Source organism: Haliaeetus leucocephalus, unplaced genomic scaffold (genome assembly GCF_000737465.1).
Source record: "Haliaeetus leucocephalus isolate CR32 unplaced genomic scaffold, Haliaeetus_leucocephalus-4.0 Scaffold193, whole genome shotgun sequence".
NCBI lineage: Eukaryota > Metazoa > Chordata > Aves > Accipitriformes > Accipitridae > Haliaeetus > Haliaeetus leucocephalus.
This window is the reverse complement of record NW_010972629.1, coordinates 795,133-820,631: the sequence shown is the minus strand read 5'-3', so window position 1 is coordinate 820,631 and position 25,499 is coordinate 795,133. Positions and strand designations below refer to the sequence as shown.

Genomic DNA, 25,499 nt, shown 5'->3' with positions numbered 1-25,499 from the left:
CACCAAGGGGGGGGGGGGCAAAAAAGGGGCGTCACCCCTGTCCCCAAATTTCACTTATAGCACCATGAAGTCGGCATCTTGTTCTCCATTGGTTCCCTCCGTCCGTCTGCTCCACCCCCCCCACATACCCCCCTGGCATTAAGTATTGCACTTGGTTTTTTGTATTTTTTTTTTCATGGTTTTTTTTAAAGTTTCACAATTTAATCTCAACCCATGCGCCCAGGTCACCTCGTACCTCTCGGTAACACCTGACGGGGGAGAATGGCACTTGAGCGAGGGACGGGGAGGGGTGGGGGGGGGCTCGACCACGTCGAAGGGCCCTGGGAAGAGGGGGTGGTGAAGGATAAGCTGATAAAAAAAATACTCCCCCCCCGCCCTGAATAACCAAAACCTCAGGTTTATCCAAGAAGAAACGATTTGTCAAAGTGCTCCCATGGAAGCAGGGCAATAAAAGGAGATTTGAAAAGGATTTCAGTGTCCCGGGGAGGGGCAGGGGGGGAATGTGGAACAGAGGAGCCAGCTAAACAAGATTAAAAACAAAACAAAAAAACCCACAAAAATATATATATATGTATATATATATACGCCACTACGCTTCACTAGCTTCCAAAAACAAAACAAAACAAAACAAAAAAATCCTTTCGCCTCTGGAGGGCCCCGGGGGGGGTGGAGGGTCGGGGCACCCAGACCCCTCGGGGGTTAAGTGCTCATTGAATTGAGGGAGGATGCTGACAGGGTGGGGGTCCCCCCCACCAGTCGAGGGGTGGCATTTTGGGAGAGAAGGCACCTCGTGCCCAGCGGCAGAGGTGAGGGGGGGGTGCTCCCAGGCCCCCCACCCGTCGAGCAGCTCCCCACAGGTGAGCTGGCGCTTCAAAATTGCACAAGAAAATTTTAACGTCAGGGAAAAATTAAAAAACAAACAAACAAAAAAAAGGAAATTAATTAAAAAAAAAAATATTAAAAACAACCAGAAAACTCTCAGGAAATCCCAGGAGCAGCAAACCCCTGCGCAGATGCTCAGGTTTGGGCAAGTTTGGGCACAGAGAGGTCCCGGCGGAGGCGAGGAGACGTGGAGGTGAGGATGCGAGGACGGCTCTGCCGGGGTCTCTCCGGCAGCCGGGGCGCAATTTCCCCTGGCTAGGGTTGTTGTCTGTGGAGGAGGAAGAGGAGGGGAGGGCCCATTAGTGTGAAGGTTAAGTGCAAATAGAGCGTTTCTCAGACGACTTTTCGCGGCTTATTTCTTGCTTTGGGTTCGTTAACCGCCAGCTGGAGCCCGGGTGCTGTGCAGAGACCGCAGTGCCATCCCCATCATCTGCGAGGGCTGGCGGCGAGTGACGACGACCAAGAGCAGCTCCGGAGCATGCAAGAGCGCAGAGGGGAGAGGAAGGGGGACTCACCGCACCCGAGGCCACCAGTCGTTCGCAGTCTGCTCTAGAGCCTGCCGAGAAGCACCACCACCGCTGCTGGCATGCACCATGGCGGCCACCTGCCCGCCACACCAGGGGCTCACCGGGTGGCATCGACACCCCTCTGCGCCCCGCCGGGCTCCTTGAGTCGGTCAAGGGGGTTGCCAGCACCATCCATCGACCCCGTCAGCGCCGATGCCCGCACACCGGTGCCGACAGGCAACAGCTCTCCTCACCAAACCAGGCTCCCTTCCTCCGGGAAGAGAGAGAGAAGGGAGCTAAGGTGTCGGGATCAGCGTCTCCTGACTTCTTCTGCCGAGCCAAGGGAATTGTAGCACCCTACCGCGGACGGCAGTCCGGGCTCCAGCCCATCATATCTCTTTGCCCCCGTTTCCCCGTGAGTCAGCATAGGCTGCCCTTAAAAAAAATAATGGTCACTTAATGTCGAGTGGATGCCCTTACAAAGTCTGTGGAAAGGAAAAAAAGTTTTAACCATCCATTTAGCAAAGGAGGAAAAAAAAAGAAAAAAAGAAAAAAAAAACCCCACAACACAATTAAAAATTCTATGCTTTGTCATTACAAAAAATAGCATAAAACAAGCTTTAACACATGGAGAGTGCTGATTTCAAGCAGACATTGTTCTGACCTTGGGCAAAGGAAGTGACCTCTCACTGCTATAGAAAACCAAAGTAGTTAAGGTTTGGAAAAAGGACAGGTCGCTGAAGGTTTGAAATGGGTTTTTTTGTTTGTTTTTTTTTTGTTTTGTTTTTTCATTTGTTTGTTTTTTGTTTCTTTTTTTTTGTCTTTTTTCCCCGTGTACGGTAGGCACCAGTACAGGCACTGCATGCGACGGAAGTGGGGAGGAAGGGGGGACGGTCAATAGGCGTTATTTCTGTCCGCTGATGGACTGCGATATAGAGCGGGGTGGGATCATATCCAAAAGGTATTCCCGCTGCCGGTCCGCCAAACTCGACGCTTTGTGGCCTCCAATCCCAGCATTCAGGTAAGCGATGTTAACTCCTGGAGAAGGGCAAGAAAAGCAGGTAGGGATTCCTCCAACACTCCCCTGTGCTCAGAGGTCCCCATTTTGTGACCAGCGAGCCAGGACGTTCCCAACTTTTACTTGGGAAGCGGCAATTTAACCCAAACTCACCCTCTGAAATCCACGGAGGTCTGCAGGGCCTCTGTAGCAGGGGGAAGGGAAGCCCCCCCCGCCCCAAAAATCAAACCAGGCACAGATTGACCCGTCCTGCTCTCTGTCTAGCCCTGAGCCCCATCCTCCCTGTGCTCCGGCACAGACGGGGGGACTTTACCTGGCATGCCAAGGAGACCGCCTGCCACGGACAGCTGGGGTGCCTGCGCAAAGTTGGAAAGCATGGAGCGGGCAGAGGTGGGGATGCCACGCTGCAAAGTGCTCTGGGGCTGCGGAGCCTGAGGAAGAGGAGAACAAAGATGGTAGCAAGGCACAGGGATCGCCCGGCAGTCTGGAAGCAGCCGCTGACGGAGCTGCAGCCAGAGGGTGGAGAATCAGTCGTGGTTTTTGGCCAGTACGTGGAAAACACAGTTTGCAGATCGTTCTCGTAGAGGTACGTAATCGGGCAGCAGAGTCTAGGGCTGTGCTGCGGGCTCCCCCACCAGACAGCATGGGCTTGACAGGGGATAGGTCGGGAGGGGAAGGGGTGGGAGAGAAGACCACCAGCAGCTACGGTCTCTGCTGGCACAAGGAAATGGGGTGCAGGAGACTTGGGTTAAAAGCAGACCTACAGTCCCTAGGAAAAAGGGCAGCCAGATCCCAAAACTGCTGTAAGAGAGAAGGCAGTAGGATTCTCACACCTCCCTCCTTGTCAGGGAGTGCTCGCTGTGCCCACCCCACTCCGAAGCAGGAGCATGCATCTGGGCTACAAGTGAGGGGAAGCATGCTCTTGCTCTGCCAGGAGCCCAGCACCGGAGCTACGGAAGAACGAGCGCCACTTACCTGCCGGAGCGTGTGGTGCCGCATGATGTTCTCCTGTTTGCTGACACTGGAGACAGCAGGAGCTGCAGTGGGGGACAAGGCTGCCTGCTGCTGTAGCCTCTGCTCGATCTCCTGAGCGAAAGAACCAGAAGCATCCTCAGAAGCACATACCACCAGATTAGACCTCGCCTCCCCGATGAGACGCAACAGGTCTGAGCTGACCACTCCGGCGCCACGAGCAGGGCATGCCAGGGCTCACACCGACACTGGCCCTGGCAGGCAGCATTCCCAGAGAGGGAGGAAGCAAGTCCCTCTCCCCATGCTCTGCAATCACTGCTTTATTTGAAAACCACTGAAAACCCAACTGCTTTCCCAAGGTGGTATTGGAACCGCAGTCTTGCTGCAGCCAACACAAACAGCTTTTCTATCTCTGCACCCACTTGTTACAAACAGCCCAAAGACTCTTCTTGCTCTGAAACATGCACGTCCCATTTGTCAGCAGCCGGATTCCACTTCATATTTAGTTTTCTGGGTTTTTTTCACAGTTCACAAATGATAATTCCGGTTTATTTTACCCTAGGGCCTCTAAACAAGCTCTCCAACACCAATTTATCATGGGAATTTAGCAAATTCCCCCCCTTCCACAAAAAAGCGAGCAGGCAGCAAGTGGTTAAGTGACTTCCGGCAAGTTCCAGCAAAGTCAGTGGCAAAACCAGGGAGGGAAGGCAGCTGTCCCCAGCCAGCCCTTGAGCTACAAAGCCAGGGGGAAAACAACGCACAAAGGCAGAGGAGCAGCTGCTCCAGAGCACTCTGGACACTCAGCACCAGCCTTTCACTGTTAGAAGCTCCATGTGCCGAGCTGGGTAGCCCCACAAGCTGGGCATCCCCACAGAGAAGCCAAACTCCTCAAGTTCATGCATCGGGAACCCCGATTGACCTACCAAAAAGCCACGTGGCTGGAGACATGCAAAGGGAAGGGGAGCAGGGGATCCCAGAGCCCACGGCGGGAGCTCCAGGCTCTCGCGGAGCAAATGTGCCCCACCAGCGCAGCTCGCAGAGGGGCCATGTACTTGCCTGCTCCTGCTGCAAAGCTTTCACAAAGGCATTCTTCAGTCGGTTGGTGTGCTCTGCCTTCAGCGCCTTCTTCTGATTGGAAGTCATGCACTGCTCGCACAAGATCTTCCCATTTTTCTCCTGCTTCCAGTGAGGGGTGAAGTCAGTGCGGCATTGGGCACAGACAAAGGGCTCCACACGCAGAAGGGACGTGCAGCTTTTCCCTGGGAGTCACCAAGAATGGGAGTTAGGTGGGAAAACAGGACAGCCCCACCATACTCTCACATTGCCTCCTCCACCCCGGGCATGACAGCAACGAGCTCCCGCACGCACCGTCGGAGCAGGAGGGAAGGTCCCAGCAAATAAACGGATTTTCAGGACAGCGTTGCATCAAAGTCCAACCCCACTCTGGGCAAGAGCTCAGCATCCTGGGAGAGATACAGGAGAAATCCTGCCCCAGGGACAGAACAACCCAGCAGTGCTGGGACCAGCTCTACAAGACTATAAAAAGCTGGGGGTCTTGGTGGTTGAGTCAGGCAAGCCAGCAATGCGCCACAGTTACGCCATGCCAAACATGCACTGGAAGAGCACAGGCTCAATTCTGTCCAACTGGGAGGTGACATCTCGGAGCGAACAGTGAGATGGGAGCTAAAAGCTCCACAATCCCGCAGGGACAGGACCCCAGGAAGTCACAGCTCCCTAAAATTTTGCATCTCAGCTCCCAAACATTCATTCAGGGAAGGGCCTGGGAGACGCCTCCCCAGGTGGGGACAGCCCCACGAGCCCCGGGCCACAGACACTGCTGCTCCGGGGCTGGCTGCAGGCTCGGCACATCAAGGCTGCCAGCCTTGCCAGACTGGCTCTGTGCCCACAAGGTCAGCACACACCTCCCTAGTGCCTGGAGGCAGGAGGTCCAGGCTCTGCTCTCCCCTCTGCTGCAGGCAGCCACAGCAAGAAGGAGCAGAGTGCAGGGCTGGGTAAGACCAGAAACTGTTCTCTCACAGCCTTGCAAGCCACATATTTTGGTGTTTTAAAAAAAAAAAAAAAAAATAAAAAAAGTAGGAAATGACACGTGGGAGCACTGCCAGTGAGGTGATCAAGGAAAGCTGCAGCCCCCTGAGCTCACCTTGACTGTCAATAACACTCTGCACCACCTCCTCCAGCCCCACCATGTAGATGAACTCGCTGTTGGCTGCGCTGGGCAAGAAATGCAGCAGGGGAGCGGGTGGCTTCGGGGGTGGGATCTCCAGCAGTGTCTTTTCAAGCTGCTTGCGGAGGGCAAGCTTGGCAGCTGCCTGGGAGTTGGCGGCATCGTTCAGAGCACTAGGGCTGGGGAGTGGAGACGACACCCTGTTCACAGTGCCAGGCTGGATGTGAGAGGCAAGGTTCATATAGATGGCTGAAGACGACGTACGCTGGCAAGGAACAGAAGAACTTGATTGCTGGAGAGGAAAAGGAGATGAGGATTAATACAAAAAATTAATACAGTCCCCAACTACATACAGCTCAGCCCCTAAAGGAACCTGGATGAACCAGATTGCCTTCTCACAACCCTCCCTCCCTCTGCAAACATTCCCAAAAGGACCTGGGGAGACAGAAGTCATGCTGGGACTTGGGAGCAGGGAGCTCATCTCGCTCCCTACGATAAAGCAGTGCCGGTGCCGAGGAGCCTCTGGTGCACCAGAATCCACAAGAGGAGTCTTGGCATCCAGAGCAGCCCAGGGACTTCTGCAGGCGAGGGAATGCATGTGCAGGGTCCAGCCTTGGGACCCAGCATTGGCCTTGCTGCGCGTAGGCAGCACCAAGCGCCGTGATTCACGTGCTGGCACCATCGCTCACTGTCGAGTTCTGCTCCTCCACCTCTTGCTTTGCTGATCTGGCAGGCACCCAGGCAGCATCCCTGCTGCCAGATGGTGTCCGTCCCCTCCCACACAGGTGCTCCGAATGTGCCAATTCCCTCTTCTTCCATTTCCAGCAGCTTTCTTCTGCATCCTCCGTTCATTCGGATGCGCAGTCCCTCTGGCACGTGACCGTAGCAAAGCACAAAGACTTCTGCTGACCTGAGGATGCAGCTTTGGCAGTCTTTTGTGATAAGAAGCCATCAGCCTGCAACCTATTTAAGCCCAAGCAGGGCTGCTGCCAGCCTTTCACCCAGCCTGCCTGTTTCCCCGGTATGAACACTTCCATGCATGCAAAGGGGAAAATCCCAAACAGTAACAAACCCCCTCAGCGATTCAAATGGGGTCAGCTACCAAAGCTCGAGGGACATGGTCGTGTCGATCAAGAATAACACACAGAAGATCAATCAGTTTGCCCCACTTTTCTTCTTTAAGACTCCTAATGCTTCACTGATTGGGGAAAAAAAAGGCAGAGCCAAGTTCATCCCAACCCAGTTAGTCCAATGTAGGTCCAGGAAAATTAATGGCAGAGCTGATCAGGGATAACTCATGCAGACTTAAATAAACAGTTGATGAATTAACACTAATGAACTTAAAACTCTTCTGTAAGAGTAGTTGGGGTGTTTTTTTTAATCAAACACATAATTAGGTTGGTTTGACAGTTGTTCAGATGCAAGACTTTCAGACTGTTGTGTAGTCATGTTTATCATTCACACATTTGCACTATACTATGGTTAGGACAGGTTAAATGGCTTAAGAACTGGCGACAAACCCTAAAAGGAATTAACAGGGGTCGTTAACCTGGGCCCACACACACACAGAGCATCTCAGCCAAGCACTGCAGTCTCGGATGAGGGACAGAAACTGTGCCACAGTGGGAGAGATGCAGCCCAGGAACCAAGGCTGTTTGTAGGAGAAAGTTTTGATTGCTTTACGCAGCACCAGTGCTAGAACCAGAAAGTGTTATTTTTTTTCCCTCTCCATTTTCCGTCTTCATGGAAATCTTTCCACTCTTCCAAAAGTAAAACAAGTGGGTTTAAATGTCCTGCTCCTTGACTGCAGGGAGCTCGCTGTGCTCTTCCAGCAGAGAAAAGCAGAAGAAAAGCACAAGTGAGCGAATGCTTGCTACTGGCTGCGGGAAGAGTAACCAGACCTGCTCACAAACCAGTCACCCCACTTCAGTGGGGTCTTCATGTCACCGTTACAGCAGGAGGCCAGCACTGCTCAGATGAACCAGCGCTTTGGTAGCAGGCAGCTCCAAATAGGAAGTTTTAAAATTATTTATCATTTCATTCTTCCACACGGGTCAAGGACATCTGTCTTCACCCACGCTTGGGATATATTTCCACCTGCAAGCTTCGCTCCAATGTCTTCATGCTGAGCTCTGAGCATCTCCATGGCACTCACCAGATTCCTTAAGGCACCTCCTATTTTCCCTTCTTGCTAACCCCACCAGGCAACTGTGCCTAAAATCCAGCGATAAATCAGTAACGTACCGGTTGGTAGTTGATGGCTGGATTCATGCTTGGAGTTGTAGTGCGGATGAGGCCAGGTTTAGGAGGAACCCGCTGCCCTTGTAACTGGGCAGGGTTCGGAGCAATCACGCGCTGCGACATAAGCATATGGGGCAGAGTCGTATTTGTGGCAGACCTAATGACACTGTGACCCTGTCAAGAAAGGAAACAAGAAATAAATTTAAAAAAAGGACTTGAGGCAAACCAGAATTTTTAGTTCCCTGATCAGGCTCTGCAACAGCAGAGAGCATTTCCACTTATCTGTAATTCCAGTTAACTTCTAAGGCAAGACACCGCTGAAAGAACTTAACTTTTCCTCTAATTGTCCTTTATTTTAAATAATCACAGCCATTCTGCCTGGAGGGAGGATGTCTCAACGTACTCATATTTTCTGTAGAGAGGCTGGGATAGCACCTGAGTCAAGAAAAGGAGTAGTAATCTCGTGGAGCAACTGTTTCCCAGGAGCCAGCCTGCTCACTGGGAAGAGGACAGACTGCCAGGATCTAGGCTGGGATGTTTTGGAAGGTGATTTTCAAGACACACATTCGTGGCCTATCTTTGCATTAAAAACCACCCCATCAATTTGATCAATATGGAAAAAAGCAAGGGGAAAAGAGGGGATTAAAAAAAAAAGACAGCTGTTTGCCAGCTGCATAGAGCTATTAAAACCAGAATTCACACCGGTGCCCGAGTTCAAAGTGAAACAGTTATAAGAGTCCTGACTAACAGGGAGATGGGTGTTTGCCTTTGGTGCAGGAATGCAGAGGCATGTTAAAAACCTCAATGCTGAGCAGCCAGAAACATGACACTGGGACTGGAAAGACCTGAGCACAGGCTGAGCCAGGGCTTGACCTGCCCAGGCTTCTCCTAACGCTCAGCTCACAGCAAGGTCTTTGTGTCTCTGAGCGCCACCAGAACAGCTCCAAGAGGGGATGACAGGTAGAAGGGCTCAATTTTTTTATCAGAAATGATCTCAAAACATTAAACACCTCCTGTCTGACAACCTTTGTCTCAACTCCCCATTCTTTTTTTTATTAGACTTGTTCTAGATGAGGTTCTTCGCTGTCATACATAAGAAAAGCTTCACAAAGACTGTGCAAACAATGCGTTTCCTCTTCTCCTAAAGCCCATTTCCTTTACCAGCCTGATCCCACTGTGAAGCCACAATAGACTTGACCCCGAATCGTTGCCATAGCAAAGAAAACAAATGCCACAAACAAAGAAGATGGTTAATGGAGGGAGTAAATGATCAGCAAGACTGAAATGAAAGACTTTTGACAAAAGCAGGAGAGAAAGCTACAGGCAGACAGACACGTTGGAGGATCACCTCCATCCTCGTCCCATACACCATCTTCCCAGCATCTAGGTTCACAACCGCATCGCTGGGACTTTGTATATTCCAATATACTATCAAAGAAATGTAACTGTCAGACTCTTACTGAAAGGACAAAGTCCACTTCCTGATGCTACAGAGCTCGTGGAAGAGGAACATTTGTGGAGGGGTAAGAGCATGCCCCAAGGTGGCAGGGGACCCCAAGCCCTGCAGCAGAGCTGGACCAAGCCCCAAGAAAGAAATCCCCATTGCCCATCAGCGTCAACACCCGGCTCCACAGGCACAGGCCAAGTGCCCTCCTTCCAGTGAGCTCATACCATTGGCTTCTTGTTTACCCGTGCGACATTAAACAATTGTGTCATCTAAAATTAGCATTCTTCCAGTGCACAGGCAGAAAGGTAGCCATGTCACACGGCACCCTGCTCTGCCTATAGTGCCTTCCCAAAGAAGGTAAACATTTCAATTCCCTGTTTTGTTTGCATTTTTCTTCACCCTCTTCCTCTGACCATTCTGCACCGTTTCAAAAAGCAGGTCTGCTGACTGGCAATTCCTGCAGGTATGTGCAAATGAGCAGTTTTCTCCCTGCAGCCCCAGAACTTGCATTACCCAAGCAGCAGACAACTTTCTTCAGGGCCACCACATCTAAAGTCAGCTCCTTCCACCTCACACAATGCAAATTGTCAGCTGGACTGACCTCCACACCTCCCTGCAGAAAAATCTGCCACTTCTGAAGCAGCAGAGGACCCAGACCTCCCCACACATATCATGCAAGGGGCCAAGTGCTGGGACAGGCATGAAGTGTTATGGGGATAGCTCAGTCTCCACTGATCAGCTTCAGAGATGACCTTGCCTGCAGAGAGAACTTCCCAGACAAGTTGTGGGACACCAGACTGTTCGACTCACGGTGCTGGGAACTACCAGCATTTATCTGCCTCTTGGAAAAAGCATCTCAGTCGGGCAGAGACGAATGTGCAGCGTTGCGTGTGCACCAAACAAAATTATAGTCTTTTGCACAGAAAACAGGTGTCAGGAAGGCTCACCTGTAATGTCCTTAAGTTCTGAGGCTCAACCCCCTGAGCTCCAGGCCTGGAGGGAAGCTTGGACAGTCCCTGCTGTCCCACATGAGCAGGAGATGGCTGGACAATAGATGCCGCATTCTGGACAACTGGAGTCTAGATTGAGAGAAAATGAGAACTGGCATCAGGGCATGGTGCTTGGAAAGGAAATCCATTGACAGACCTGACACGAGCCAAGCCTCATCGATGCTATGTCAAATACTAATACTTCAGAGCTGCATAGATTTATCTTCTCACCTGGCCCTGAGGGCAGCATGCTAGGTAGGATGGGCTGTGGATTTGCTACAGACACACTTTGGTAGGAAATATCACACAAGAGGTCAAATGTGGAGTAAAGAAAGGTCCAAGAGCAGAGCAAGTCTTCAGTGTTTGCCCGCTAACAGGCTTCTGCGAGGCCAAGCGCCGTCCCCTTATCCCACCCAGACCCAAACCATGCTGCTCAGAGCTTCACCTTCTGTACCACATTCTCCTTTTGCAGCTGACTTTGCCTCAGTTTCTTCAGCAACACAAGCCTGGCCTCCTCCAGCCGTAGCTCATCCCGAAGCTGCTTGATCAGCTGCTGTCGCTCCTCTATGCTTTTACCCTACAAAGAGGCAGAAAATCAGTCAAAACTCAAACAGCTGAAACCTGCTACCTATGCCTCGGTGGTAAGAGAGCATGAGGAAGCTTTAACACAAGGAAGAATTTGTACCAAGGATAACCAAGGATGCAAGAGCTGGATTGTTAACGCCCAGAAGTTACTGCATTGCTCAGAAACCCCCTTAGCTCCCAAATCCTTCAGAAAAGCAGAAAACTCCTGCAGCAGAACGGCTCCCCACTGGAGCAGCCACCTGGGACAGCCAAGAAACCCCTTACCTTAAACATTTCAAGATTTGCTGCCTTAAGTCTTTCCTCCATACGAGAGCTGGAACGGGGACTGGATGCCTCATTATCGGAGAGGACAATTATATCTGGTGAAGGGGTTAATCGTCCCCTGTCCTGGTCACTGTGTAACAGAGGGAGAAAGAAAAAAAAAAAGGCTGAGCCTCAGCACTGGGACATAGGCAGCAAATCTGGGTGCGGAACAAACCCCCCTCCACCACGGATGCGAACTGGAGCTCAGCACTGCTCTCTATACCTGCAGAGCCAATGAACGGGAGTGGACCGCTGGTTTTAGGACAGAAGTATCCTCTGCTCACAGGAGAGAAAAGACTTGTTCAAAAACATTTTCTTCACCAGGGCGAAAGGTGGGTTGTTCTAAGCACAACATAAGCAAACACGTGAAGCAAACCCTATCCGTGAGAGGACCAGTCAGGTGTTAATAATGAGCAATATAGTAACTAAATAGGGAGACACAACTGTAGCCAGGTGCTGAGATGAGAGCGAACAGGGGTAGATACTCCGGCCTGCTATTGTTCATACTTACTCAGGAAGATCACCACGATGCTGGAGATGAGAACAGACTAAGCCCCCCAGTTAACAGAAATGTAAATACTCCAAGCCTATCTCAATACAAATCTATTTTAAAAGGTCACTTCATAAAAGAAAATCTGAATAAATACCCTGCATAGAGTCAAAAGATCCAATTGAACCATGACCTAAAAATCAGTAAATGAAAGGAGCAGCAATGGCAACAGCCCGCCACTGGGAAAAAAAAAAAAAAATTAAAAAAAAAAAAAAATCGATGTTAGAATCCAGCAGTATCCAAGCACCGCATTATTCGTGATGCTATCATTCAGAGTAAGAAGACACTAATAGAAGTCCTTTGCTATCACCAATTTAATGTAATGGTGCGTGGAGAGCCTTGGAAAAATGCTAGATAGTCCAGTGTGAAGAAGGACAAGCACCACAGTTATAAAAGTGCCAGGCACACTGCCACCGAGGCAAACAGACTTATCACTCTCGAACTCACTGGAAGGTCTCTGGTGTGAGGCTGCGGGGGTAAGAAGATGCACAGATTATCGTATCCGAAACTTTTAGCTTTGAACACCCAGGAGGAAGCAGAGAGCCAAATCCCAGCTCCAAGGCTTGGCCACTCTGGGGACAGTGGATCCAGAGAGGGTGCTCGGAGTGGGACGCTGGCTCGCAGGGGGTTTTGCCTTTGACAGCTTCATCTCCCAAATGTTACAGCTGCTTTCAGGGGCATTTCAAAGCACTAGTGCTGTGTAGCTGTCCCCTTCTCCTGCCGTTGCGCATTCACGGCGAGCCCCATCGATCACAGAGTTTGCAGGTCACTCTTCAGCTGGAGAAATGCCCCCAGTAGCATTGCTCCAAACCATCAAAAAAAAAAAAATAAAAAAAAATCAAAGCTGTGAAAGCTCTCAGCTGCACCCAAAAGCACCAGGACACAGCTTTGCGTGGTATTTGTGGGTGCATTATTTCAGAGCCTTCAATAGTGTCTTTGTGGGCCATCACACATTTAAGCCATCACATGAACATGGTATCCACTGATCAACAGATATCCTGTTCTTGCAGATCTCCTTTCAGCACCCCACAGACACTCCATGCAGTACCCAAACCAGGGGTTTTCCAGCTGCTGCTCCTGCTCCAGAGCAGAGAAGGTTTCTCAGGTTGCCAGTGGCAGGAGGGTTTCCAGCTGGGGCTGACTTTGTGGTCTGTCCCCGTGGTATGGTCGGCAGGGAAGGTCCAGAGCATCCTATCGAGAGAAAGTCAGCCCAAGCCTGTCCAGGCAAACCAACCTGCATCCGAGGAGTTTTATAATTAGCTGGCCAAGAGCAAGAGCTGCTTTTGGGTGAGTCTTCAACAGCTCTTGAGCAGCCCATCGCCCTCCCACGGCATTTTATCTGGCTTCTGCTGCGAGCTACCCAAGGTGCCTATCTCCAAACTATCAGTTAGGGCATGTCTATACACAAAACCGCTCTGGAATAAACATGTCCTTGCAACAAAGCAGGTATCCTGGGTCAACTCGCAGCCACCATCCCCCAAATGGAGTTTCATATGTCAACAAATGCAGTGATGACCAAGTGTTTGGATAAGGGCTCTCTGGTATGCACAGGATTGCATGTTAAAAATAAAGCAGGCTTTGGCAGAGGGTCCCTTCCCCCATCAGCATCAGGGCTGCTCACACGGACCCCACAGGCACCAAAACCAAGTCCCTTATTTTGCTGCAAGTCTCTGGATGTGCTTGCTTTGAGTAACAGCATCCCGAACTCTTGGACTAGAAGGACTGAAGGCAATCAGGCATTGAGGACAACAGGTTTTCTTGCTCCTCTCGCATCCTTGGCCACATATCAGGCACACCCAGAGTAATAAAGTATTGGATTTTGGTTCAGAATTTTCCTAAACAAGGGCTGTCGTTATGGCTGCTGGTGATTATTTTGCACAAGCATCCAGATACATCCAGGCTGTTTTATTTACATTCCGTTGAGGGGAAAAAAGCAAAGCCAGTGACAAAACCAGACGGGAAAACAGGGCCATCTGCAAAGAATTGCTGAATATGTCAGGGTTGTTTTATTTACTTTTGTCAAGAGAAGAGTGTAATTACAACAAAACTACTGGAAGAAGTGCTATGCCGACAGCACAAGAGGCAGGCAGAGGTGCGAAGACATGGAGCATGTTCCCAAGCAAACTCCAGCTTACTGACCCCTTATCAGTTGGTTAGGAAAGTTAAACACCCCTTAGCCTTATTTCTCCTGCTAGAAACATTTTTCACTCTCAATAATTTCAAAACTCATAGCAGAATTTTTCTACCTCTTTTTAGAGCTGATTTCTTTTCAATCACAGTTAGTGATTCAAGTGTCCGCATCCAGTGCTGGTACCTAACTGGATTCCCTGCGTCTTGCACAATATTCAAGCAACTCAGCTGAGCATGCAGCCCTCCACAGTGCCCAATGCTCGCCTGCCAGCTCTTTGGGAAGAAGACGACCTGCACAGTAACTTACCCAGAGCCACAGTTATTCCTACAGCATTTAACACCTCGAGAGCTTAAACCCATTTGCCAAGCAGCTGAGTATTACCCATGTTGTCTCACCCACAGAGCTTTTTGGGAGAACTGCACTTTTCAGAGGTGCAACACCCCAATGATGCACTTGGAGCAGGACACAAGTAAACCCTGGGCACCTACAAAGGGTGTTGCTTGTACCTGAATGCTCCCATGAGCACAGATAAAACCCTCTGGTGCACAACAGTAACATCTCTGCCCCACCACATGCAGTTCTTCAGATTTTACGGGAGGCTGAACCAGCAGCAGAGGTGACCAGGCAGATTTAAGCCACATATATTGTCATTAAACAAAAATAATCCAGGTGGTTTTCTCCTTTCAACCTCTGGCACTCCAGAACTGTTCACCACTTCCGAAGTTCTGCAAGCCAGGGTGTGACAGATAAGCAAGTGCCTATGAAGGCATTAATCTTTATAATATTTACTATACTGATGGCACCCAGAAGAGGCTTGAAACGTTGAGATCCCCTGCCTTCATATCCCCCATCCATCACCTGCTCACCAGCCCCTGCTGGGACAGCAGCCCCCAGAAGCACAGGCAGCACCCCCTCATTATCCAAAAGCCACCACCAACAAAAAACAGCCCTGATATGACGCATCCATGAAGACAAAACAATCTCAGTTTTGCTGAATCACGATCCTGGTTCCTCGATGAACAGGGAGAGTGAGAACAGACAACACTGGCAACATGTACCCTGTCACAAAGAGGGCTCACCCTGCCCTCACACCTTCCTGCTGAAGCAACCAAACTTCCCATACGTCCACATGCAAAGACATACTCAACCAGTTGGGACACCGGCATCTATCTCCAGGCCTGCAAATGCAGCTCCTGTCGTTGCAGGCTGCAGCTTTGCATAGGAATTACCACTGCCTCCTTCAAACACGCTTCATCTGCAGATACCTGCTTCCTGAGCAAGGTGCAGTCATTCATCTGAAGCACCAAGAAAACACAGAATCACAGAATGGTTTGGCTTGGAAGGGACCTTTAAAGGTCACCTAGTCCGACCCCCCTGCAGTGAGCAGGGACATCTCCCACTCAATCAGGTTGCTCAGAGCCCCGTCCAACCCGACGTTGAATGTCTCCAACCATGGGGCATCGACCACCTCTCTGGGCAACCTGGGCCAGTGCCTCACCACCTGTAGCGTAAAGCATTTCTTCCTGACATCTGGTCTGAATCTCCCCTCTTTTAGTTTAAAACAATCACCCCTTGTCCTATCACTACAGGCCCTACTAAAAAGTCTGTCCCCATCTTTCTTATAAGTATCAAAAGGCCACAGTGAGGTCTCCCTGGCGCCTTCTCTTCTCTCAGCTCTCTCAGCCTTTCTACACAGCAGAAGTGTTCCAGCCCTCGGATGATTTTTGTGTTCCCCCTCCAGACCTGCTCCGACAACTCTGTGTCTTTCCTGCGCTGAGGACCCCCAAGCTGGGCGCAGAGCTCCAGGGAGGTGTCACCAGAGCGGAGCAGAATCCCCTCCCTCGACCTGCCGGCCATGCTGCTGGTGATGCAGGCCAGGAGACGGTTGGCTTGTTGGGCTGCCAGCGCACACTGGCGGCTCGGGTCCAGCTTTTCATCCACTAAAATATCAAGGGAAGTTCTCAGCACTTTGTACCTACTTTAAACAGGACTCCCCCATTCTGCTCCTCAGCCTGTTTGCCAAGCCCGTTCTGGCTCGGTATCCAAATCAAGCCAAAAATCAAAATTCTTAACGTTTGTTTCCTTCTCCCTCCCAAGAAAGCTGAAACAAGAACAGAGGCAGGATGTACCAGTGCTGTGCAGCACATGGGACAGGCTCTCACGTGTGACCCTCTCACTCCAACTCCCCCATGCAGAACCTGGCTGCAGGTGCTGGCTGCGGAAATCGAGATGCAGTTCACCAATGATAAAAATCAGGTGTGTGGGTAACTGCACATACAGAGACCATGAGGAACTTCTAGAAAACAGACACAGCTCACCAGCACTCGATCGCTAAGGCAACTGCTTCTCACAAGCAGTCTTAGGCTCAGCAGGAAAAAACATTTACTTCTTCCTCATAGAGGCACTAGCCTGGCTACGGTCAGGTTTGAGAGCGATTGTCTGTGCCACTTGCATCAGATCTGGCCTCCAGCTGAATAAAGGACTTCTGCTGCCACTTTTGTAGGTGCTAATAAAAAGTCCTGGCTGGAGGGGACACCCTCCTCCTTCACGCGCACTGGCAGGGTCTGCTCTGCGAGCCACCCAAACGGTTGTAGCTTATAATACTAAACATATGGAGGGAGGAAGAAACAAAATCCATCTGGTTTTGGGGTGGAATAAGAAGGGCAGCAGAAGCAAAAACAATGAAAGAATAGTGCTGAGTGCCTTCCAGAGAAACTCTACTGGGAGAGCAGGCTCTGCTCCTCGGCATTCAGCCAAAGGGACCTCGCAGACACCAGGAAGACTCCCCCAGGCCCGCAGAATGTTGATTTAATTTCTGACTTGGGTTCTCACATCTGGCAGAGCACAGGATTAACAACAGGCAAGCTACAGACTCTAGTCATTTAGCACCTACCTTCTCCTTGCGCTCATATCCACTGGCTCATCGTTAATGTTTTCCTTCCCTGGCCTCCCTGCAGTCCTGCCATCCCCATGGGGCCTAAGGCTCCCATTCAGCTTTTCTTCATAGACTTTCACACCATCCTGTTTCACCGGGAGCTCGTGGGGCACCTCAATGCCCGAGAGATCCTTCCTCTTCAGCAGTGCCAGCATCTTCAGGCGCTCCATCGCCTCATGTCCTTCCATTTTCAATCTCTTTGCCAGGACATCATCCCGATCATCTGCTTGGTCCAAGCTCCGTTTCAAGAGGTTCAGGCGCAGAGCATCTTCCGTCATTCTGTCCATCCTGCAGGACAGAGGTTGACACAAGGACACAATCAGTATCACAGCAAACAGAAAACGGCTGCGGCAGACCTGGCTTAACTCCCCCGGGGCTGGCAGGGACCTCCAAACCCAGCCTCCCCCCTCGGGGTGCACCGACCTCCCACGCGCCTGCATGCAGTGACCTGCTGGCAGCAGTGCTGCACGCTTTTAGTCCCGATCCTAAAACCAGTCAGGCGGGGAGTTTCCCAAGCAGAAGGAACCGCACGCACCTGAAGGGCGAGAGCACCTCGAAACCCTTGAGAATGAGGACACAATCCCTCGTTCGACATTAAAACACTGCCGGCTGCGATTCGACAAGATTTACTAGAAAGGGGAGCCGGAAAAAACTCGAGTCATCCAGGGACACAAGGGCAGCTCAGCTCCTTCTTGCACTACAGGTGCCCAGCCTTAGTTTTTTGTAAGGCTTCATTTGCAGGCTTCGTGCCACGGACTTCTGTTTTTTGAGGGGACCCAAAGCATGGTTTGAGCCCCCTGCTATCAGTACGAATGCCACAGCACGCCAAGTTTGGTAGCAAGCTTCCAAAATAGAGAAAATCTCCTACCATGCGGTTTTTCCTACTCTTTCTACGCTCTTGGGCGAAGTTGCCCTGTTAGTCGGCAATGCGAGGACCTTCTCACTCAATCAATTCCTCTAGAGGAATGCAAGGCACCTTCTCACTCAAAGGTTGAAGGCACATGCAGGACCATCCCCACCCACGCTCCCTCTCCAACTTCCCCTGCCTCTCCTCCAGGTGCAGAAATGCCCCGTGGCAAACAGATGCAGTAAAAAGAGGAAGAAGCCGCAGAGCCCATCCCAAACCCATCTCTCTGCTCCCAGGCTGATAAGAAACTAGCTACAACAAAAAAAAGCCAAGGGAGCTCCACCTGAAAAAAGGAAAGACCAGCTCGGTGAGATCTTTACCTACTGACACGCAGACCAGGGCTAGGGACGATGACAAACAAGTGAGGAATAAGTCAGAATTAAAATGTAGTTGTCTCGAGAACGCCAACAACTTTTTGCTCCGCGCGCCAGCAACTTGCAGGGGCTCGTTAGTAAGGTCTATGTGCTACAGGCTGAAAGATGAGGCCAAAGCGGCCGAATCTCGGGCACCTCTGCTCCTCCACGCTCACTTCAGGTGGAGCTTCCTAAACGTGGCTCTAAGTCACTCATGAGATAAACCTTCACCAAGCTAAATTTCTACCAGGAAAATGTTCTGCCTCAGTTATAAATCCCCTATAATTACATATCTTCCAAAGTACAGCTGTCACACAAGTTCAACTACAGTATCAATATGGTTTCTAGGGTATAAATCATGCTAGAGAAACTTTACTCTTAAAAAAAGGGCTGCAGTCATGGCAGGCAGCAAGAAAACAAGCACGCATCTGCAATGCAATAGAAAAAAAGTCTGACCAAGCCTCTGGCACAGCCTGATCTCAAAGAGGCTGCCACGTCCAGGGTGAGCACCTTAGACTTCTTTCTACCTGACAGTCTAGTCTCTCTGCAGGAAAACACACGTCTACTGCAACCAAATATAGAAAGGCAAGCACAGGCAAGCCAAGGAAGACACATGAAATGCTGCTCTCCACCCCCATCCCTAAGAAGTGACCCCAGGTTAAATTGAAGCTGTGAGTGGCGGTGGGTTATTTAAGACACCATGGGATAGCGAGAAGCCTCACCGCACCCAGCGCTGCGGTCTGGATCCGGCTGCTGGGAAAGCTCCGAGCTCCAATTAACTCAGCCATGAAAGGGCCTCCACGGCTGCCTCCCCCACTTCATACTCTTGGGAGATGAAAGAAAGCGAGGAGGAGGAGGAGAGAGAAGTCCAGATACCTGGCAGACAAAGGCTGACGCACAGGGAGGGAGCACAGGCACTTTCTAACCTGCCACCGCTTCAGTGTTTGCTTGAGGATATGTTAAAAAAGCATCCCTAGATAGTGGTACCCACCCCGCAGTGCGGTCAAGTCACCCTGCAGGTTCTTCCCTACTGGGAAGCCACTTCGTCCGTATGAAACAAGCTCCACATTGATACAATACATAAACTGAATATATCGCTTAAAAAAACCCCCAGAACACCACACACCAAGCATAGGAGAGCTGGTGCCACCTTGACTGATAAGCAATCTGAAGCAATTTCACTGAATTACGTCTTGGTACTCAAAAACCTTGCGCTGCTTCACACACATGGATATTTCACGGCATGTGTTCTGACACCAAGACAAACACAGCTGTAATATCACTGGCAAGCAGAAAAATAAAACCATACTAGAGCGCACAAAGGAGGTTCAGGCCTCCTGAGCATACAATGGTCATCTTCTGGCCTTCAGAAGGGTAAGTGAGATGTACCTGCACGAGGAAAACCATCAGAACATTGTAAAAATTTGCCCGTTTTAAAAAATATGAAAGGTGACATCTGCACCTCAAGGTGCCGCATCCAGCAAACCTGGCACAGACAAAAAAAAGCAACATAGCCAAAGGAAGAGTTGCTGGGCTCTGATGAGGTTTCAGATTGAGCCATACACCTTTACAGGCAGTTATTTAAGCAAGCTAAAGCACTGCCATGAAATGTGAGTGGAGTTGTGTGTTTCCTTTAAAGACCCATGGTAGCTGCTGTCCCTTCGAACTGCTACATGGGAAAAGAGAAGAAATTACCGGCTAGTAACTGCTGACTTGGAGCTGGGCTGCCTCTGCACACCCGTGAGCAGAAAGAAGCTGTAAAGCCCCGTCTGCAGCCACACAGGTGATGAGGAGTGTTATCACCATGCTCCGATCGGAGTCAGAGCATGAAACAAAGCCAGCAACAGAGGCACTGGCAGGATCTGTGCCAAGCAACGGAGTCGGCAGCAGCCAAGGTTCACTACCACTGAGACCACAAAGGAGAGACAGTGGCGGTATGAAAGGAGAACAAATCTTTTGCTTGGCCTCTTTGCAAGACAGATGGTCTCCTTCTGTCTCCCCATGCTTGCAGGAAGCCCAGAGACCTACCAGTCCCATCACCAAAGTGGGTTTTTGGGTGTCCCTCACCTATGTGGACCCATCTTGCTCCATTGCAAGAGTGGTACCACGTCCCTGAGCATCACAGTATCCCTGTGATTTTCCAGCTTTGCTGTCACCCGCTGGCACAGAGCTGGGGGACAAGCAGGAAACACCATCTCGGGACACAGAAGAGGAACGCACTGGGTGGGAAATCAAGGTCTTGGCTGAAAAACACCGAGGAAACAATGCACCAGCCTCCAGGAATCGATGGCCACCAGTCAGTGGGATTTCAGAAGCATCATTTAGCACATGCACTTGCTGCAGGAGGAAAGGACTGAGCAGACCATGAATGAAACCCCTGCTTGCAGAGATGTGAGTAGATGGTATCTGAAGGGTTTCAAAATGACCTCCCCCTTAACGTGAGTGGCTTCAGTACTAGAAACAAATCAAAAGCACTGTTATCAGAAACAGGTACCACAACTATTTAATCCTTTCAAGAGGAAGCTTTCCAGGCTTGGTAAGGAGCACACGCTTTCAGCCAGATTCAATAAAAATTAAATTAGGCTTCAGATTCCTTATTGAATGGGGCCCTTCAGCATTAACACTCAGCTGCGAGGAGGGGGAAGGGGAGGGGAAAAACTGCAGCTTTACTGGGAGCCCTGGGAATTTCCAGAGCACCTCATCTGCAGAACTGGGCAAGCCAGGGGAGAGCACTCTACTTCAGCCAAAAAACAGCAGAAAAGAGCAGGAATTCTTTCAACCACGGGCTATTCAGTGAGTCTGAAGGTCAGACAGGAACTTCAGTACCAGTCCGCTCTGTGTCACAGTAACGCAAACGAAGAACAAAGATTAAAACTCTCTGGTTTGACTCGTGAACGAGGACCGGCTGTGGAGCATCTCCTCTTTATCGGCAATCTAGGATTATAAACTAAGTGAAGGCAGGTTTTTCCCCCCCTCTGAATTTTAGCCATTTTTCAGAAGAAACCAACCTCATTAATCAGACAGTAATAGGACCATGTTAAATGGATGCACACTGAGTGATGCCATCCAGCTGCACCAGACAATACAGGTGTGCTCAAGTCACACCTGAAGGACAGGAGGCAACAGGCGTGATGGCACATCTCCACCAACACGGCATCGCAAACCAGATCATCCAGACTCGCCTCCCTCCAGCAAAACACTCCTGGAGATCTGGCACATCCCAGGAAGCAGGCTCTCCCTCTCACTTCCCTAAGGAACTTTATTTTTAAAAAAAAAAAAAATTTGCAACAAAATTCTCAAATGGTGGCAAAATCCCCCAGGGGAAAACAAGAGAGCTATAAAACATGTTTTGTTTCTGACTTGATACAGACTGTAATTATCTCCAGTTGCAGCTCTGTAGGTGAGAAAGCTTTCCTGACTAAAAAAAAAAAAAAAAGCTTGTGTCAGTTTAGAGCCAACATTTAAGAGGTTCCCAGGGAGGAGGAGGCCAGAGGGAGAGAAAGGACACCCTGCTCAGCCCCCACGACGCAGGGATGCAAGGCGGTTCAAGAGACGAAACGCAGCATCATCAGTGAGACCGTACCAGCCAATGTTGGAGGAAAAATGCCTTCTAGGAATCCCAGCAAAACTTCTGCAGCTGAGCCAAACAACAGGCAGCACCTAGCTGTGATGGGAGCATCGCTCTTGTTCTCTACCGACGGTAATTACCTGATATAATGGACAAGTCACAGTCGCTCAGTGTGCAGACGCTTTTCCCAAAGACTTTGGGTCCCCAGATCTGACCCTGCCGAACATCACCACCACCCAGGCAAGCTCCAAACCTCTTTCTCCACCCCAGCACCAGCCAGTCCCCATACCCCCTTCCAATTTATAAGGACAAGAGCTCTCCTCTCCGCAGTCCCTCCAGTTGGAACCATGCATTTCCAGTGCCACTGGTTTACAGGCTCACCTTCATTTTTGGTTCACGTCCCCAAGGGCATGCTGTTCTGTGCGGAAACGCAAGAGCATCGCAGCCTGGTGCCCGTATGTGCCGATGCTGCCTTCAGCACAGTCAGGGGCAAGGCAGTCTTAGCTTCAGCATCATGCGCTTCTCTACACGTTCCTTTAGCTTTAGGCAGTTCTACTTCTCCAGTGCTCGAAAGACAGGTTTGCTGTTCCCAGACAAACAAAGCAGCAGCCCAATTTTCCATTTATATTTGATACATCACCCACAAGGAAAAAAAAATAACCAACACAACTATTTTAAAAGCTGGAACAAGTGAGTTGGGCCAAAAAGATGAATATTATACTGGAGAAGCAAGTATATCTAGGGACTAGATATAGCCGGTTCTTAACATGCAGCCTGTACAGATAAATATCCTTTTGAGATTTACCTGATGAATGTGGGACCAAGCAACCAAAATTTGGCAGCACCAGCAGAAGTTAATTTCAACTTAAGTTTATTCAGGGAAGCCCCAGGAGGTTACAACCCCTTCCCTGTCTTTCTTTTAGGGCTCCTCTGTTGTGTTAACTCACATTTTTGTCTTCGACTCCTACACAAACAACTGCATCGTCCAGCCGCTATTCCCGGACTCAGACCCTCCAGAACTAATTGATGGGTTGCAATTAACAGGCTGACACACAGCAAAGCTGAAAGGCAACACAAGATAATGTGCCATCCTACGTGTCCAACCGAGAACCAGCAGTATGCAGAAGGAAAAATCTTACAAAAGAAACCTGCAGACCTTCAGCAAGATTCCCCTGGAGCCAAGAGGGAGGCTACAAATGCAGAAAAAAACAGACAGAAATCCTCCGCTTTCTGCCTCTGGACGCGATCCAGACCAAGAAGTCCAACCTACACTTCTCCTTTCTCACAGGAGTCCAAGCGAGACGCCCGAGGTGAAGGCCATGACATCCAGAAGTGATGCCACCGCTTCCGGAGGCTTCCTCCAGCTCCCAGGCTGGAGCTTTCCGGCTGCCCACACTCCGGGCAGCATCAACCACACCAAGCGTAGATCAGCAGAGGTGGGACGCAGTCCAACGCTCCATCCCTGGCTGGGCAGGAGCGAAGTTTCCTCTTTTTCTCCACTCTGGACTCTGCATGAGGGATCTCTGATCCACCACGAGGGTTCTCCAATCCTCCTTCTCTCTGAACTAGCCAGGGCTAAAACTTTTTGCACCGTGCTCCAAAATCCTCCTGGCAACCCTACTCCTGCCTTCCTGCAAAGCTGTTTATACTGGCCGCCGTCACAAGCATCCGAGGCAAGACAGACTCTACAACAGATCTCTTCTGACATTTCTTAAAAGGAAAATCTTCCCCCGGCCACGTGGCTCCAGTGACACAAGGTCTTCCCAGTCCCACCCCGCCCAGCAACAACCAGTTTCCTTACTCATCTCTGCTCCAGCAGCACAAGGAGTTACTACAAGCGGAGCTGCCGCACAGAGGCAGCTTGCAGCCCTGGAAAAGCTGAGGCAGCTACCTGGGTTCCTGCCTCTGAGGGAGCATGAAAGGAAAATAAAAGGACAAACCAGACCTGGTGCCTGCTCTGCTCCTCACAGAGCCGCTTGTCTTCACGGAGGAGGAGAAGGCCAAGGACACACCATGTACCATGGGCCGTGCAGCTCCTCCAGGTACTGGTGCCCAGAGCAAAGGGACATGCTCCGTGTGCAGATCACAGGTTTATTTCTGTTCTTGTTTCTTCGCCGACCAGGTAAGACATCACCTTTATAACCCTGCCCGTACCTGCTGCTTAATGCAACACAGCTTCAGGGTAACACCGGCTGTGATCAGCCAGCCCAGAGCAGCAGAGGAGGCAGTGCTCGCCTAGCAGGTCCTTCTTGGAAGATGAAGCACCAAAAGCAAATCTTCCAGCCCTTGCCTGGTTCAGGGCCCTCGCAGGATTCCCCAGCTCACAGTAGCTTGATAAAGCATGCTGGGATGCTCAACGCTCGGAATAAGGATGAGACTGGTGGCAAGGAAGTCACTCAGGGTAGTTCATCTCCAAGGATAGAATGCCAGGCTGTTTGTGACAGCATATTACTGACCCTGCTCCAGATTACAGCATGACCACACAATGGTCAGGCACTGAAGACTCCAAAAATTTTGCAGGACTGATAGTATGCACGTGCATGTCTCCTGCACACAGGCTTATAGATGCACCTATAGGAGAGAAATCCCTCCCCATGACAAGCAGGTCGCTGAACCAGAGCCCTGTGGAGGAAGGCAGGTGGCTGTATTGAAAGAAAAATGGTCACACTCAAATGAGGAATGGGATCATACAGTCCTTTGCGAAGGTTATCGGAAGAGTTTGGGTAGGGAGCAGCAGTGACAGACAACTGCCAGCGCCATCCACCAAGACGCAAGAACCAAACGCAGGCAGACGGGCATCTGCAGCAGCTTCAGGAGACCAGAAGCATCCTAAACCTTTTGAGAAGGGCTATCTTCTAGAAAGATTAACTTCTACTCTTCCCAAGCGCAGCATCAGTCCATCCGTGTGCAAGGACCACTACAGCCTAATGATGCGCTGGCAGAAGAGAAGGACGCTTTTTATCCCAGCCTGATAGGGAAGGAGAGACATACAGGAATATCTCCAACACCAACATGGACTACTTGACATGGTCCAGGAGGGCGGAGCATCTCCCACATCCCAGGCGGGCAAGAACAGTTCTCAGTCACCATTGTCAACTAGAAGGACAACATCCTTCAGCCACCAAAGCACAGCCAGTAACACCAATCACCAGTAAATTCCAACCAAGTATTTTTTATTCTTCCAAGCCATCCAAGCAGACCCTAAGCACCCAGGGAAGCTAATGGTCACAGAGCTACCTTTCTACCTCCTGAGTGCCAGACCCAGACTAAATCCACAGCTCAGTGTTGCTTCCAGCTTCAACCTAGACTTCACACCAGATTTTGCCCCAGCAGGAATAAGCCCCAATGGGACAAGACATTCAGAAGTGAAGTGAGTACCATCCATCCACCTCATGAAATAAAACCCAAGGGGAAGTGGGCACCTTCACACGCAATTCGGAAACATTTGGGGCTGCATTAGTTCAAAAAAGCGAACGGGCTGGATTACCAGAACAAATGCATTTATAACACACAGAGTCACACGGAAGGGACTCGGCAACTCAGGCACCTGCACCAGCATCCAAACCCCAATATCCCCACGTGATCTGTCATGTTTGCAGGGACTGAACACCTGACCGGCATGTCCATCCCTGTGCGCTGTGGCCAGGTTAGAGCGAAGGCGCTCCAGGCAGCTCTGCCACCATCTTGGTCCCTTGAAACAACAGGAACCGTGCCGTGCCATAATTTATATATTAAAAATGATTATGTCGGTGGAATAAGAGCTGTTTAAAGCCCTGTTCTGCTGGGCTCAGGGAGCAGAAATGGTATTTACATGCACTGAGGAGGCAAGGTCCAACTTACCTGAATGTGTTCCACTCCTGCTGTTCAAAAGCCACTTTTGCACCCCTGAATCACACGATTCCCCTTGCACGCTTAAAAACATGCTGA

The 25,499-nt window shown here is 50.4% G+C and overlaps 1 protein-coding gene across 2 annotated transcripts; it reads right to left on the bottom strand.

Annotated features, from left to right (window-relative positions):
• Window positions 1–396: 396 nt before the first annotated feature.
• GATAD2B (GATA zinc finger domain containing 2B) lies at window positions 397–25,499 on the bottom strand. 2 transcript variants are annotated; one of them, XM_010565570.1, is made up of 11 exons: window positions 25,413–25,499; window positions 16,703–17,032; window positions 11,090–11,219; window positions 10,686–10,817; window positions 10,199–10,330; window positions 7,808–7,978; window positions 5,540–5,855; window positions 4,435–4,637; window positions 3,382–3,492; window positions 2,720–2,837; window positions 397–2,426 (listed from the first exon to the last, which is right to left on the bottom strand). In XM_010565570.1, the coding sequence occupies exons 2-11, from the start codon at window positions 17,029–17,031 to the stop codon at window positions 2,293–2,295; spliced, it is 1,776 nt and encodes a 591-aa protein (XP_010563872.1). In that variant the 5' UTR covers window position 17,032; window positions 25,413–25,499; the 3' UTR covers window positions 397–2,292. The 2 variants fall into 2 exon arrangements, with proteins under 2 accessions (XP_010563872.1, XP_010563873.1); XM_010565571.1 differs by lacking the exon at window positions 25,413–25,499 and adding an exon at window positions 21,954–22,027.